The 17163-nt window shown below is 41.8% G+C and overlaps 1 protein-coding gene across 2 annotated transcripts; it reads left to right on the forward strand.

Moving 5' to 3' along the window:
- The first annotated feature begins 5836 nt into the window (after positions 1 to 5836).
- PPAT (phosphoribosyl pyrophosphate amidotransferase) lies at positions 5837 to 15524 on the forward strand. 2 transcript variants are annotated; one of them, XM_072123948.1, is made up of 11 exons: positions 5837 to 5883; positions 8819 to 8885; positions 9194 to 9400; positions 11519 to 11631; positions 12015 to 12157; positions 12736 to 12808; positions 12944 to 13098; positions 13490 to 13617; positions 13703 to 13924; positions 14163 to 14283; positions 14843 to 15524. In XM_072123948.1, the coding sequence occupies exons 1-11, from the start codon at positions 5852 to 5854 to the stop codon at positions 15022 to 15024; spliced, it is 1443 nt and encodes a 480-aa protein (XP_071980049.1). In that variant the 5' UTR covers positions 5837 to 5851; the 3' UTR covers positions 15025 to 15524. The 2 variants fall into 2 exon arrangements, with proteins under 2 accessions (XP_071980049.1, XP_071980042.1); XM_072123941.1 differs by lacking the exon at positions 5837 to 5883 and adding an exon at positions 5890 to 6165.
- The last annotated feature ends 1639 nt before the right edge of the window (positions 15525 to 17163 follow it).

A 17163-nucleotide genomic window follows, 5' to 3' on the forward strand; every position in this document is an offset into this window, starting at 1 on the left:
TCCAACATAAAGCAGACATTTGGGAAGTGTAAGTTATGAATTTATTTGGGTGCTATGACTATCTGCATCAAAAGTAGAGAATTTAGAACGTTGAAAATATAGAATTTTTCCAATTTTTTGCCAAATTTTGTTTTTTTTCATAACTAAACGCAAAAGATTTTCATCCAAATTTTTAAACTAATTTGAAGTACCATGTGTCATGAGAAAACAATCTCAAAATCCCCTGGATATCTCACAGCGTTCCCACGCTATAACCACTTATAGTGACACAGGTCAGATTTGAAAAATGGGTCCGCGTCCTTCAGGCCAAAAGATGCTGAGTCCCGTAGGGGTTAAAAAACAGTAATCATATTTTGATCGGGCATTTTCGGACGCGTCGATACCTAATGTGTTTATGATTTTTACTGTTTATTTATATTTATGTCAGTTCTAGGGAAAGGGGGTGATTTGAAATTTTAGGTTTTTTTATTAAAATTTTTTTTTACTTTTTCTTTTTACTATTTTTCAGACTCCCTAGGGTACTTTAACCCTAGGTTGTCTGATCGATCCTACCATATACTGCCATACTACAGTATGGCAGTATATGGGGATTTTCCTCATTCATTACAATGTGCTAAAACGAAATGGCCTCAGGTCTTCGGAAGACCCGAGGCTACCATGGAGACGGATTGCCGCCCCCGATGACGTCACGGGGAGCGGCGATCCCAGGTAAGATGGCGGCGCCTATGCGCCGCTATCTTTTTGAGGCTGCCGGCAGCCATCGCTGTGAGAACACCCGTGATCGGTGCTAGCACCGATCGCGGGTGTTTCCGGTAAGCCTCTGCTGCAATATGCAGCAAAGACTTACCGGCTATGCAGTGGGCTCAGCCCGTGAGCCCTCTCCATGCAGCGCGACCCAACCGCCGACGTGAATACACGGCGGGCGAGCGCGATTACCGGCGTATAAAACGACCCCGGACTAGACAGAAGATTTTTCTGTCTTCAAAAGTCGTCTTATACGCCGGAATATACGGTATATCATTTATATAACCTTTTAGTGATAATTCACACAAACGTGTGCTGTCTGTTTTCCAGCATATGATCCAACAGACACTTAAGTTTGTTTTGGTTTGGGGTCTGACAGCAAAAAAATGTATATTAATTTTTAGAAGTCTGTCACCAGGTTTTACCTGACTAGACTTCTAGCCCCGTCAGAGTATGAAATCTCCTTTCTAAATCGTCCTTTTTATGTAAAATATCCCGCTCTAGCCAAAGTCCTGCGAAAATGAGCAGAGTCATGAATTGTTTTTTCACATGTACATAGATTTAATTCTAGAGAACCTAGAAACCTGGCGTTGGTGTCATATTAACCCTTTCAGTGCTGATGGTCATTGGTGCCTGAATGACGAGGTCAATTTTTGACGTTCTGCTATGCACTTCTGTAAAATAATTACATATTGTAACATATTTTACTTCTTCCCCCTCCTCCCCCCCCAAAACATTTCTGTGCCATAAAACTGGGCATAATTAATCTACCTCAACGTGTTGGTAAGACCATAAAATGCGCCCTGTAGCTCATATGAAACACGCCACAATTGATAATTAAACGAGTCTAAAATATATTGGTAATATTTTTAGAAAAATATTTTATAAAACTTATCTGTGCAAAATGGGAGGTATATATAAATATGTGAATTTTTAAAAACCCACAAAGCTCAATATTGACGCTTATTGGCAGAATTATAAGGAGGGGTTATTCTCTTTGAAGTCTCTCCAAGTCCGAGCAGAGATCTGCCATTGCTCTGACTGGTCTGTCCAGTTACATAAAGCTTCATCCATTTGAATGGTTGCGATTCTATGCCTCATATCCTCCTGCCGCAGCCAGACAAAGGCGTCTCCTGTCATGCTGATGTGTTGTGTGAATATGGAAATGTCTTAGATCTCTTCTCACCTGGCGCAGACCGTCATAAGGCAAACAAATGTAAATGCATGTGGCTACCTGTTTTATTTAAGGGTCTGTTTATGTTTTTCAGGGTCTGTTTAGGTGTTCTATTGTGTGGCTGGCTCCTCTCATACACTCTCATTATACCTGAGTGTTTGAGGATTGTGTGCACCACTCTTCTTAAAACGTGCAATAAATTGGCACATGTGTCCCAACATTCTTACTAGGAATTATTTGGAAAATTGTGGCACCTGCCTTGATAAGGGGGACAGTAAAATAGGCTGTCAGTTCTTTCATGAATATATGAAACCTTCATTCTACACCGCTATGGAGGATAGGTGAGCGCTCCTCGCCCTCTCCATAGGAACCTGTGAACCCTTTGAAGCTGCAGCAGTGAGGGGCTATGGTTACACCCCCCCACCCCACCCTGAGCCCTTTGGGCTCATTAGCATAATTTTGACATTTTATTTTAGGAGGAGGCCATGGATAACAAAATTGGATTACCACAGTCACATTGCCTGGAGCTATGAGGAAGTGTCCCTGATTTTGTGTGGTGAATGCAGGCAGCCAGAATTAATTAAAGAATGTATTTAGAATAAATTTAAAAAAAATATATATATATGGTATTAAAAGTTGGATTTGGGGTAGTTTCACAACTGTGATTTCTCACTGAAGCCAGTTTGGCCCATGGGACACATAAAGATTGTTTTTCTCTTCCTGGTGTCAGTGATTTATCACTGATCCCTTACTAAACCATTCTTTTCAATGGTCTTTTTTTTTCCCCACTGATTCAAGGTTGTCAGTGAATGCTAAAAAAAAAAAAGAACAGGTTCTGATCAGTGGTGAAAAAGCCCAATGAAAGGAATGGTTATGTAAGGTATGTGTCCACAGGCCAAAATTAGTTTAGTGAACAAAAAACAACAACTTTAGCAGTTTGAAATTCCAGCATCATTGAGTAATATTTTAAAGGTGTAGTCTTGGTAAAATTTGCAAATCCATAATAATCCAGAAATATTTTCAAGGTCCAGTCTCATCATACAGAGATTCCTTTCAGTACCAGTCTTTGTATTATTTACAGCAGACTTTTAACTATATCCTTGTTTTACCTAATTGCAGTGTCCATGTTCACTTGATCTGTTTATATCTAGAGTGCAGTGCCAGTGGCAATACTCCTTACATCTATATAAGCATATTGTCAGGACAGACCTAGAGAGAGAATGCTAGTCAGGGATAATTAATAATTGCCCTTATCAGGGCACCCTGACCTTCATGTATATACTGATATGCTGTTATGATACAGGGGCAGTGACTAATTTCATCTACATCCTTATAGGCTACTATAGTGTGCTGGAAATACCAGCATTTCTGTACTTATATGGCACCTCAGGGCAGTTACAGTAGCAGCCATCACTACATTACCCCAGTGGGCAGTTAAAGAGATGTAACATCCACATAGCAAATGTCATGTGCAATTTGCAACTAATGGAATTGCACAGTACACACCTTATTTTGTCCACAACCTGCTGGGTGGGGATGGACTGATCTGAAAAGTAGCGACGGCTGGGAGTGATGTAGTGTGGTAAGTCTTTGTCATGACAAGTTGTCTGGAATTATAGCTCGTCATAGGCCAGCAACTGTCCCAATCAGTCCCAGCGGTTGTGGGCCAAACTTTTGCTTTCTCTCCAATGTTTGAAGAATAGAAAGCTGAACCCTTCACTGGGATGGTGTGGACAGGCCTGGAGGTGGTGGTGGTGACCATTTGCGAAGAGACAGGTGACCTTGTCACTTACAAGGCGGTGGTAGAGGTTTAGACAACCTACACAAGAACATTGAGATGATCACATGCAGGGGCGGTTTTACACCAAGTGGGGCCCCAAAAATAAAACTATTTTATGAACAGTCATAGTCAGTGAGAGGCTCCTTTAGCCCCGCACAATAACAGCACTTTGTAGATTATAACAGTAGTATGGTAAGACAATCTGTAATATGGGACTGTAGGAGAATTTTATAGAAGATTGACAGATGATAGGGAGAAGGATGATAAATATTAAAGATTTTATAGATGCATAAATATAAAGAAAATTATATATAGATACAGTAGAACAGAGATAGAAGAACAATGGATAGATAATACATAGGAGATAGAAGATGTCTAGATAGATAGATAGGAAATAGATTAATTATAGGAGATAGATAACTAGACAGATGATAGATATATAGACAGGAGACAGATAGATGATAGCTATATAGATGATAAGTATCTTCACCTGGGCATTCAACCAAGGGCTATTAAAGGAGCCATACATCCTCTGCACACAGAAGTTCCCCTAACACCCGCCCTGATCACCTGCTTATGGTCGTCAATTTTTCACTGTATAAAAAAAAAATAAAATGCCCCAATCACTGAATGATTATTTCCATATTTTTTGCACTTCTTTGTGCGGTTATTATGATATACTGAGCTTTCTATTTTTATAGGTGTAAGTGAAATGGATACGATTGTTCCTATTTGTTCAAATTGAAATTAAATATGAAATTTACAAATTGTTTGATATATGTATTAAGTAAAAGAAACAAAAAGGGATTGTTACAGTTTTGTACTTTATTTTCCATGCCCGTGCGTCTCTTCACATTCACCTCTGGATGTGCAATGTGCGGCAGCTTCTCACATATCTAAAGTAAGAAGATGAAGTCCCACTCTTTCTGTCTGTGCTGCGTTTTGAGACGCAATTTAAAGGGGGGTTCCCATTTCAACAAGTAACTGCTATTGTTTGAATAATGAAAAGTTGTACAAAAGTCCAATATACTTTCTGTATAAATTCCTCATGGTTTTCTAGATCTCTGCTTGCTGTCATTCTATAGAAAGCTTCTATGTTTACTTCCATTAGAAAGAAATCTCACCATAGTTACACTGGCGCACAGCGTAAGGCCCCTTCCACACTTGCGTTGCAGATCACGTCAGAGTCTGATCAGGGTGCGATCAGGGTTTGGTCAGTGAAAAACGCACATTTTGCATCAGAGTGCAATCAGTTTTCAGTCAGAGTTTGTTCAGTGTCTCAGTTTTTTACACACGTTTTCAATGCAATTTCAATGCGTTTTTCACGCACAGAAAATGCGCGTGAAAGGACTCAGGACTGAGCTCTATCTTTTCTATGGCAATTGATGCGTGAAAAACGCATTGCACTTGCAAGTGTCTCAGAGTGCAATGCGTTTTTGATGCATCTCCATAGACTTGTATGATGCGTTTTTCACGCGCGTGACTTGCAAAAGTAGAGCATGCCGAGATTTAAATGCGCGTTAAAAAAATGCGCGTGTGCGCGTGAAAAAAATGCTAGTCTGAAAAGACCCATTGGTTACAATGGGTCAGAGTGCAATGCAAGTTCTGCGCGTCAAAAGCACGCGCAGAAAACGCGCGTGAAAAACGCAAGTGTGAAGGGGGCCTTAGTGTCAGAGAGAGTAATCAGAGCTGTGTGACCATGGTTAGATTTCTGTCCACTGGAAGTAAACAAGCTTCTTCTAGAATGGCAGCAAGCAGAGATCTAGAAAACTGGGGAATAGATACTGAAAGTAAATTGGAAATGTGTATAACGTTTCATTATTCAAACAATAGCAATTACTTGTTGAAATGGCTCCCCCGTGAACACAAGGTAACATTGTGTTTCCATGGCTTTAACATGATGGAAAATGCGCTCACGGGGGAAGCCCTTAAATTGCGTCTCAAAACGCATCATGTGAACGCAGATTTAGCCGAAGATGTGGATCACTGGGTTCATAATAGAATTGAATTCGGGCTAAAAGAGGGAACAAAGTCTTAGTAATGGGGGACGGTTCAAGATGTAAAGTTATGGACCCCTCCGGATCGGCTCCATCACACGGATGACAGAGCAGTGGCTCCTCCCCCTCCTGTGCTGGCCCCGCCCCGCCGCTCACATGTCCTGCGTGTGTTGTGCGCTGCTCTTTTGGTAAGTTTCTCCGGTGCCGGCGGCTGCTGCTGCGTCCTCTCCCTCCCCCGGGTGGAGCTTGTCCCCCCGCTATATAATCCCCCAGGCCCGGCCTTGTCCCCTCGCCCAGGAAGTGTCTGCTGCTGCGGCGAGGACCCACGTGTGTGCGGGCAGCATGGAGTTTGAGGAGCTGGGCATCCGGGAGGAGTGCGGGGTATTCGGCTGCATCGCATCTGGACCGTGGCCCACACAGCTGGACGTGCCCCATGTTATCACCCTGGGGCTGGTGGGCTTACAGCATAGGTAATGTGCACACTGTGTATTGTCATGTCATAGGTGCGTTATCCTCCTAGAGAGTATTCACACCTGCAGCTTCTAACCGCGGTCTTAAAGGGGAAGTTGCATCTGTTATTTGTAATCTCTTTTTATGACATGGTTATTTCTTGCATCCTGTAAATTCCCTCCCCCCCCCAAGATATCTGTAACTTTTTCCTTACTGGACATCCCCTCTAAGTATGGGGTCTCATCCTATCAGCTAATGCTCACTTACAATTGTTCCCATTTTGGGAATTCCTCTTTAAATCCTTTCCTTGGGAGGTATCCCCCGTGTCCTGTGATCCTGGATTAGTTCCCAAAAAAAGTTAAAACCTGCAAAAAAAAAGTTGCACAATGATTGAGATTGATAAAGTTCCCTGAAGGTTATTTTGTGTTCTCCTGGAGTGACCCTGTTACCCATCCTGTATGTTCATGGCCGGTCCTCTATTGTTTGTTGACCATTTTATACTAGCAACAATGTGGTAGAACAGGAATCCTGCAGTGACCTCTGACTCCTGCCCTGGGCACCAGGTCCCACACTGGTCACTTTGGGACTCTAAAGTTGTGGTTATAATTTGTATAGACCTGGTTGTGCTCCAGCCGGTGTTGGAGGGTCTGTCTCCCCTGGTGTGAGGGCGTCAGGTTGTGGCTTCCTTCCAGTATGTTGATGACCTCCTCCCGTGACAAGCACAATAGAGCTGACCATGCAGGTCACATGGCCCTCCAGAATTAGAAGAAGCTTGGTTTACGTTAAGGCCTTGGCTAAAAAAAATTCCAGGGATTCATCTCCGGAGTGCAGTGTATATGAGGTCATGGAGGGCAGGAGCGTCCCGTGTTTCATCTTATGACAGGGCTGGCATTTTACTACTTTGTGAAACTTTTTTTATTTTGTAAAGTATTGCACGTTGTCTGGTATCAGAATTTCTGGTTTTCTGTGAATAAATCTTGGTGGTTTCAATGGACTTGAACTCAAATCCCAATGGGAGAGCGTGTGTGTTATCCCGTTTTATGCATGGATGTCCTCCCACCCTACAAAAGCAAAGGGGTTTATTGGATTTCCTGCGATTTTGTCATTGGTGTCTTCCTTTGTCCAATTTCGGAAAGTCAGATTGTGAGACTGGTGCGAAGAAACATTTGAGGCCCCTGCACATGGAGTGTAAATGTATTGGGTTTTCCGCATGGAGTTGTGTTATGATACATGTGCCCCCATTGTGTAATGCAGAGATTAAAGATACTATTTATCATAGGTTTTCCTTTGCAACTTTTTAAAGTTGGCTGAAGTTTGCACATAGCGCTGCTGAAGTATGCCAAATTTGCCATTGTGATGCATATCTGGTTTTGTTCTTTCTCTGCTTTGCAGGTTTTGTGATTTTAAATGTTTTAGGTGCATGTATGGGACTAAGCATGGGGTCAGTTGTACTTTGTTTTGCACCAAAAAGTTGCAAAACAAAGAAAACATCTAAGTTGAGGAACACTGCAACCGGCACAACCACTAGCTGACTACTTAAGACCCCAAAATGCACCAAAAAACGAAAAACCTGCACAAAGAGGGAAAAAAAATCAAAGAGAAATTTCCCCCAATGCGTTGAATAGCTGATGTGTAATGCTTCACTTATCCTGTGATGGCGCTATTTGGAATCTAAATATCAGTTATGATTTACACACGGATCGTAGCTGGTCGCGTACGGTCCCAGCAGGGGACACCGTTTGTAATAAGCCACAAACGAAACTCAAATGGCAGCTTTTACACCCTCCAAGATAAATGAAACGAGTCCAAAAAGGCAATTTTCCAGCCTTCCCATATACCACACCTTTTCTCTTAGGTCACCCTATTATAGTTCATACAGCAAGGATTCCATGCAGTTACTGAATAGACTGTATCTACTTGTGGGTATCCGTGTAACAGTATATCCTCTATAATACCTCCTGTGTAGGTGGCCTGGGGCAGCTGAAAGGCCAGCAATGTCCTATTACATTTCACCTATTCAGGGGGTCACGCAGGTCAATATTCCCTTCTTACAGCTGTTACACATGTAACAGAACTATGCTGTCACCTTGGGGTGGGGGCAGCAATCACATTGACCTTTCCTATAAATTGATGTGGAGTCATGTTAAAGGGCTTACCTGATGAACATGCAGTGGATTATTAATAAATATTTTATTACTGGGACCCACATCTGAAATCTAGTATTATTGAATGGAACAGGGGTCACACATGCACATTGCTGCCCCAGCTTTCTGAAACGGGTGGGAGGACCCCCTACTGCAGTGATTGGGTAACGTCCCATTAGTGTTATGGATTCTACCTCTTCCCCCTGATAGTTAATTTATTATGTATATTGCATATGTGATAAATGTTACATAGGTCATAGAGGTCCATTTTTACAAGGGGCCTTCTATAAATTAGGGACTGTCTATTTATTGTATTTGGCTTGCGTTGGGGGCGCTTTTTTGTACAGGGATTGAAGGGCATCTACCACCAGGATGAAGGACTGTATGCAAATGAGCCTGCAGGGCTCCAGGCTCCATAGGTGTTAATGTCATTTGCATACAGTCTTTCATCCTGGTGGTAGATTTACTTTAAAACTCTAGAAAGCTATAAAGTGTCCAGACTAATGTGCATTTTCTTTTCTTTTTAAAGGGGACAGGAAAGTGCTGGCATTGTGACCAGTGATGGAGGTGCTGCTCCAACATATAAAGTACACAAGGTAATATTGTCTCTTTGAAGAAACCTAAAATGTAATATATTTTTATATTGTTTGCAATGCCCGGTCACCCAACGTCTGCCTCCTTGTGATGATCACATCCATCGGACATTTGGGTTTTTGCATCACTGTCCCAATAATGTAAATGGCCCTGAGTTATAGATTTGTCATCCATGAGAGCGTATGAGGGGCACAGGGAGTGGGACCCTATTGGTGGCTTGTTAATATTTGAGTCTTGGAGGTAGAACTGTTCTTTTTAATTCATGGTTTCCTAGGAAACAAAATAATCAAGTGTATATTTTATATTCCAGGGTATGGGTCTCGTCAACCATGTGTTTAGTGAGGAGAGTCTTAAGAAGTTAAACATGAGTAATTTGGGAATCGGCCACACAAGATATTCGACATCTGGAAATTCGGCTCTAGAAAACTGCCAACCGTTTGTGGTGGAGACTCTGCACGGAAAGATTGCGGTAGCTCATAACGGAGAGCTGGTAAATGCTGCCCGGCTGAAGAGGAAGGTAAGGCCGTGAGGGGTCTTCTAGGATCTCCAGCCACCATGAATCTATCCAGACTTCTTGCCGGTTTTGGTGGGTTCTGTATTGGCTGATGGTAGATAATTATAAGTGATGTTCAGACGCTGCTTTTCTGCTTTTGTTCTCATTATATTTGTAGTTGTTGCTTCACTACAAGATAAAGGAGACAAACCCCATGGATATGTAATAAAGACAAATAATGAGTCTCTGTAGACCTTGAATATAACGTCTTCACACTTCCAGTTCCTTATCATCCCCTGGGATAAAGTTCATATGAATGAGATAATTTTCTCTGAATGTAATAAATAATGGCTGTACTTTTGATATAAACAGCCCTGCTTGGCACATCTGCAGGCATTGTATAGACTTTTATATAGCCAATAAGTTCTTCTGGATGGGAAGTTTAAAGCCTGTGACCAGGAGTGTGATTTTTAGCTGGTGACAAGTCCCAATAGCCTGTTCTATGCTGATTTTTAAAGATGCCTTTGTCAGCATTCTGAATCATTTCAGTAGTTTATATAATTTTAATTCATAGTACCTGGCTCCATGCGAGCAGTGTGTGATGAGTCCCAGGGAGGGGGCAGCAGCAGCCTGTGTGTTCCTGTGTCTGTCTCCTCACCTCTTATGATTCTCTATGAGCAGTCACATGCTGCAGCTGCTTTCTACCCAGACTCTCCACACGCTAGCAGGGAGCCAGGTAATGTGAATTAAACTTTTATAAAGTATGATTCAGAGTGCTTACAAAGGCAGGTCATAGGCTATTGGAACCTGTCATCAGCTAAATATTACATTCCTGGTGACAGGTTTGCGTTAAACTGAGCTTTTGGAAATAGTCTTCCTATAGGTCAGTTCTTGACTAGGTCTTGTCACAAGCCTTGTTCATAATCTTCAAGCAAGCACAAGAAATGTCATGGGGCGCTACCTTGCCAAAGGTGGCACTAGAGGAACAGATTTCCTTCATTCAAAAACAGGTTTTTTTTTTGTTGTTTTTTTGCATATTCCCTTTCCTGCTTGTGACACGAGCAAGGATTATTGGACTCTTCCCGCAAAGGTGGTCTGTAAAGGCAATCTCCTTTTAAGATCTCTTGCCATTCTTGAATTATATAAGCCAGTGGCTTTGCCTGGGACTGTAGTTCAGTATTATTGCGAGTGTGGACCAACCTTTAAATATTGGTGTCTTATCAATGCTTCCCTTGTTTGCTATGCCACATTAACATAGGGAATATTCTGGAGAATTTTATAAGATCCACGGGCACAAAATGTGATTTGCATGGGATAATGAATTGAGCATGGCTTGTTACATCAGATCCGTGCATAACGCCTGCCCATTTATTGTGGCTGGTTATGGCACATCTTGTAGTAGAATGTTGGAAGTAGTTGGAATGTAGTAGAAGGGTAATGTGAAAGGAAGTAACACAAATGTCTGCAGAATCTGAGGATACATGGGCATTTTGTGGTCTGTATACACGGCGATGCCTAGTTCAGCTGCAGGCACAAAATGACATTGCTGCCCTCTTCTGTGGTATACACAAGGCTGCTATACAAAGATGACTCTCTTTTGGAATAACCTGAGCATGTATATTGGTTCATAGCAGTGTAATATCTGATCATTGCTGTGAAAATGTGAATGTACTTTCAGCATGAGCATCCACCTTGGGCTGCAATAATCATCAGTTTACTTCTTCTGTCTGTAGATGTAATATAGACTTGTTAAACCAACAGTAGTAAAGAGAATACCTGTACAAGTTAATGGTCTTTTTGTGTGTTGTACATCTCCTTGATGTAAATCTACCCATATTTGGGTTTAAAGGAACACTCCAGTCACAGCTGATTCAATAACTTGTACCTGGTGCAGCGCCTGAAGGGAGGAGCATAACTCTAGGATCTCTCAATACAATGAATATGAGGCGTGTTCCTCCCTTCAGGCTCTGCCCCATGTATTATTCAATGTATAAGCTTTGACTGGAGTGTTCCTCCTTAAAGGTGGCTTGTGTTTTTTTTTTTTTTTTTTTTTTTTTTTTTTTTTTTTTTTTTTTTTAATTAGATAATAAAAAATGTTCAGTGAACTTCTAAAGCATAACCCGGCTCTGTATATCTCCACAGTTGATGCGTCATGGTATTGGTCTGTCCACAAGTTCTGACAGTGAACTGATCACACAGCTCCTGGCCTTCACACCACCTAAGGAAGAGGATCACTCGGCCGATTGGGTCGCACGGTAATTAAGTATTTCGTTGTCTTAATTTCAGGGGTGTAGTCGGTACCTTGAACAGAATGTGAATTATCCCTGTAGAAATTTTGATGTAAAATCCTGGTTAATGGTCTCCTTGATAATTTACTTGGAACCATGTTTATCTTTAACATCCCCCTATTATAAACTAGATCTACTTGGACTTAATGTGCTGCTGTTCTTTCTGGAAGTTGATCCATAAGAGAACTTAAGATATCAGGACACTCCTTTTTAAAGACATTATAAAACTTTGAGTAGCTTTAGTCACCCCTGTACCTATATTTTGTAATTTGCCATGTGATCTCTACAAGCATATCCCAATCCTGGTGCACAGCTATTGCTATCCTCCTCACTCTACATTTCTACTACAGGATAAAAAACCTGATGAATGAGACTCCGACCTCGTACTCTCTGCTGGTCATGCACAATGGTGTCATCTATGCCGTGCGGGATCCATACGGCAATCGTCCTCTCTGCATTGGGCGGCTCATTCCTGTGACCAGTGAGGAACCAGGTAATTTTTGCATCTATCATTAAACTAAAACCAATTTCTAAGAACTGTGAGCAGATCTGTGCATTGGCCTTTAAATTGGGGACACGTCTTGACCAAGTCTGGGAGGTGCCCACACAAAAGGATGGGCTGTGATTTATTATAATGATCCCCACTTCTGTTATTTTTGTGCCATTTATGATGAGCTCCAAGGTTCTCTCCTTTCCCACAGTGTATTCACAAGTCTGTGTCAACTGGAGGAGATTAGATTAGCAATCCCTAAAACAAACCCCTTCTGCCAATAACAAAGTGCATTGCTTCACCATTGTTTGTGCTGTCCGGTGACCATGAAAATATCTTCCAGCTCTGACCTTCTCCCATTGTCTACATGTATGATAAAGGCATGGAATTAAATTGCAGAGCTTAATTATATAAAATGTGATGGTTTCCAATGGGTTTTGCCATGTATGAAGGATGAGCTGCAGTACATGGATATGGCCACTACACAGTTGTCGGAGTTATCTGCTCCCGTCATCATGCATTATTTTAATGTAAGAGTTTATTTACAATGCTTAAAATTTTTCAATATTTCTCATGTGCAGAGAAGAGGCGGTCAGAGACGGAGGGTTGGGTGGTGTCCTCCGAATCCTGTAGTTTTCTCTCCATCGGTGCAGAGTGAGTATTGATAACGTAATGCTGCTGGAGTGTCATTTGATCCACTCAGAACTGTTGTGTAACTAGTTACGTAACATAGACGAAATGAATTTTTTTATGTAACCACCTTACACTTGTATATTCCTCTATTTGTAGGTACTACCGTGAAGTCCTACCAGGGGAGATAGTAAAGATCTCTTGTGATGGAGTACAGACTCTGGATATTGTACCCAGATATCGAGAGAGGGATCCATCTGCCTTCTGCATCTTTGAATATGTTTACTTTGCACGGCCAGACTCCATCTTTGAAGGTATCTTTACTTTGGTTTTGTCTTTTGGCATGTATTTGGAATATATTTTTTTTAACTTTATGGATTGAAAATTTTGAGAATTTTTAAGACCCCCCAACATACAGTCAAGACCACACAGTGGGTTATAGACCCATAGGAGACAGGGGACAAGGCAGGGAAGGTGGTTTACCATATTTATTCTCGTTTACTTTCCATTTGCCAGGCTTGTATCTTACTCAGAACATTCTAAATTGGTTTCCTGAAATTGAAAGGAATTTTCTAAATTTGGTCGATTTGTTGTAAAATTTCTGCAGCCCATTATATGCAAAAATAAAAAATATTTGTCACTTGACCGTAACTGTCCACTTTGGGTTTGCCAACTTCTATGCATTAATAAGTTTGTTTCTTTAAGGGCAAATGGTGTATTCGGTCAGAAGAAGGTGTGGACAGCAGTTGGCTATTGAGGCCCCGGTAGAGGCTGACCTGGTCAGCACCGTGCCTGAATCTGCAACCCCTGCCGCTCTTGGCTACGCAGAGAAGGTAAATCTTGTGAATTAATCTTTACATACATCCCACAGAATGATGTGGAAGGTAGATAACGGTCCTTGTTTTGGATTTTTAACAGTGTGGGATTCGGTATGTGGAGGTGCTCTGCAAAAATCGTTACGTTGGTCGCACCTTTATTCAGCCGAACATGAGACTACGGCAGCTCGGTGTGGCAAAAAAGTTTGGAGTCCTGTCTGACAACTTTGAGGGCAAAAGAATCGTGCTGATCGATGATTCCATCGTGCGAGGAAACACTATTTCTCCGATTATTAAGTTGCTGAAGGACTCTGGAGCCAAAGAGGTTGGTAGCAGCTGTGATACTGTGGGCAATTATAAGGGGCTTTTATAAGTCTTCAGTAAAGCCACTAGATGAAATTGCAGGGTGTACATGGGGTTTGCCAAAGCACTTGCTGGAAAGTATATGAGATCTTTATGGAAGTGGCCGAACAATCTGTAAATTTGCGGGGAAAGTTAATGAAACGCATAGTGTATGGGGTTGTATTTTTGTTTTTTCTAAATGCTGTATTCTCTTCCCTTAGGTTCACATAAGAGTGGCTTCCCCACCAATAAGACATCCCTGTTACATGGGAATTAATATCCCTACAAAAGAAGAACTGATCGCAAATCGCCCAGAGTTTGATGACCTGGCCGGATATATTGGTAAGTACTGCTGTACCCTTAGCACATAGGTACAAAAAAAACCCCTACATGATCGGGTGCCTTTACAAGCCGCAGATCATGGACTTGTGTTCCATTGTTTGCAGTCTGTGTCATGTGTGGGGTCCTCTCATTTGATGTTAGAAAATACTGCTCAAGCCACAAACGCATGCAGGAATAGGACCTGCGCCAAAGTGTGCCTCTTGGCCAGTGGAAGCCGTGACTATATATGATCCCATAAATACATGGGGACTTGGCTCTTGTTTTATTACATAGCCCAACACACGTTGCAAAACGTTAGTGAACATGAGATATAAGGCCCCTTCTACACTCGCGGGTGTGATGTGATGACCTCACATCGCACTCGCAACGTGTGCTGCTCGGATCGAACGGCCCGATCGCTGCAAACCAGTACTGACATGCTAGGTTCAGTTCCGGTTTGCAGCGTTTGGGCTGTGAGATCCGAGCGAGTGTGACGCTAGTTCATCGGATCACGCCCGCGATTGTAGAAGGGGCCTAACACTTGTAGTTCACTGGATAATTTTGATTCCTTGTATTTTAGGTGCAAACAGTGTGGTTTACCTCTCGGTGGACGGGCTCACGTCCGCAGTGCGTGAAGGCATTAAACATTTCAAAGACCAACAGAATGGATTGAATGGCACAAGCTCGCACTCTTCCTCCTCCTCACATGGGCACTGCACAGCGTGCCTCACCGGAGAGTACCCAGTGGAGCTGGAGTGGTGAACAGCCCCAAATCTTATGTCAACCTATCATCCTTGTTGTTGTTCTCACATTGGACTTTTGGACTTGCTTATCAAAATTTACAAAAAAAGAAGTTGGGCTGTGATGCCAAATCTCAATTCTAAATATATTTTTTCTATTTCAGATGAACCCTTTACCATTCTGATATTATTGGTTACTGTGGGCAGACATTTTGTTTGAGGTTTTTTTTTTTTTGCCAAAATGGGCCCCAGTTTTATTTATATATTTTTTTTTTTAGCCAAATGACTGCTGCTACCAAATGATCCTCCTTCTTCTACATTTTGTCTTTAAAGTGCTGAAACATGGACAGACTATTCATTAAGACCCATTGAATTATGCAGATGACCTTCTGAGACTTTTCTACTTTTCATGTGTAGACTATATTGTCTGATTCTCTCCTTTTTGTATTCAGTGCATTGTCACTCTCTCCCTTCTGTATTCTGAAACATCTGGAGATCTGACAATAAAGCGCCTTTTTCTTATGTTGGTTCATTTTGTTTGAACATGAAGCCATATTTGAGGAGCGTCTTATATTGCGGTTTAGCTGTAAACACACATTGCACAGGTTTTTTGTTTTTTTTTTTAAACTTTGATGGATTTGGGGGATGAAGGGGTTATGGAATCGAAGTCCGGCAGCACATTTGATGGTGTAGAAGTGGTGATGAATCCCCCGCCCCCTCCCCATTGTCTCTATTGGCCAAACATTCAAGTTTGTCATCTAGGTGTTTGTAAGTGTGAACCTGTTCTGTTACCTGGCTGTTGATCTCAATTGATCTGGAGGTGGTCTTAGCATGTTGTTGTGTTTTTTTTTTTTTTTTTGCATCACTTTTAATAAAAGGTCATACAGTCCCCAAAATCATATCAATGAAAATAGCAGCTTGGTTTGCAAAAGATTACACCTTGCACAGCTCTAAAAACACAGCACAGGAATTTGGCACAACTGTTTTTTTTGGCCACATTCAGAATTTTTTTTCCATCTTCCCTGTACACTGAATAAAATCTAAAATGGTGCCACTAGAAAATCCAATTTGTCCCACAGACATTAAAGGGGTATTCTCGTCTGGGCATTCACATTCAGTTTCACTAATCTTCCATATATAAACATTTCTTCAATTAGATGTTATTAAAAAAAATGTTCCTGTGTGAAGATAATTTCCTATATACATAGCCATGTTGTCCCTTAAACCAGATAGCTTCCTCGGTTACAACCACGTCATACTCTGGCAGCGGTGGCCAGACATGCGCTATAGAGTCCTGCCCGACCTCCTGGGTTCATCGATAATTACCACAGGACGGCTGTGCTACATGTGGTAACTCCCGGACACTTCATATACAAAACCTTTTTGTTTATTTGTGCAATCTCTCAGGCAGAGGTGGCCGTATCCGAGGAAGCTATCTTGTTTCTAATGGACAAAATGACTACATTTATGAGAAATTATCTTCACACAGGAACATTTTTTTTAATAACATCTAATTGAAGAAATGGTTATATATGGCAGATTAATGAAACTGAATGTGAATGCCCAGACGAGAATACCCCTTTAAGCCCTCTTGTCTCTAAATGGGGAAAAATAAAGATATACCGTATTTTCTGGAATATAAGACAACTTTTTACCCCTGAATCTTTTGAAAAGTTGGGTTGTCTTATATGCTGGGTGAGGGGCACCCTATTAACAAACTCGCAGGAATCCTGGATGCCCTGGCTATGGAAAAAAGGTGGCAATGCATTCAGATAACCACGCTGCTTTTACTTGTCTGGCCCATCCCTCCTCTGCCCGTGCTGCTTCAGTTCTCGGCGCAGCATTGGTCCCCTTACTGATGTGTGATACGTCACAATTCGGCTGCAGGTGTGTGGAGAGGGCCCACAGGCTGAGCCCTCTCCGTACAAGGTGGGGGTTTGATGTGATGCATATTGCAGCAAACACATACCCGTGATTGGTGTTGGCACACTTTGCGGGCGTTAACCCCTTGATTGGGGCACATTGTAATAAATGTAAAATCTAAAAAACGGTGAAAAGATTTAACCCCTAAAAATTCAAATGCCCCCCCCCCTTTCCCTTTAACCGATATAAAAATCATAAATATGTTGGGTATCGTGGCATTCAAAAAAGTCTGTTCTAT

This window comes from Engystomops pustulosus, chromosome 1, assembly GCF_040894005.1.
Source record: "Engystomops pustulosus chromosome 1, aEngPut4.maternal, whole genome shotgun sequence".
Classification (NCBI taxonomy): Eukaryota; Metazoa; Chordata; class Amphibia; order Anura; family Leptodactylidae; genus Engystomops; species Engystomops pustulosus.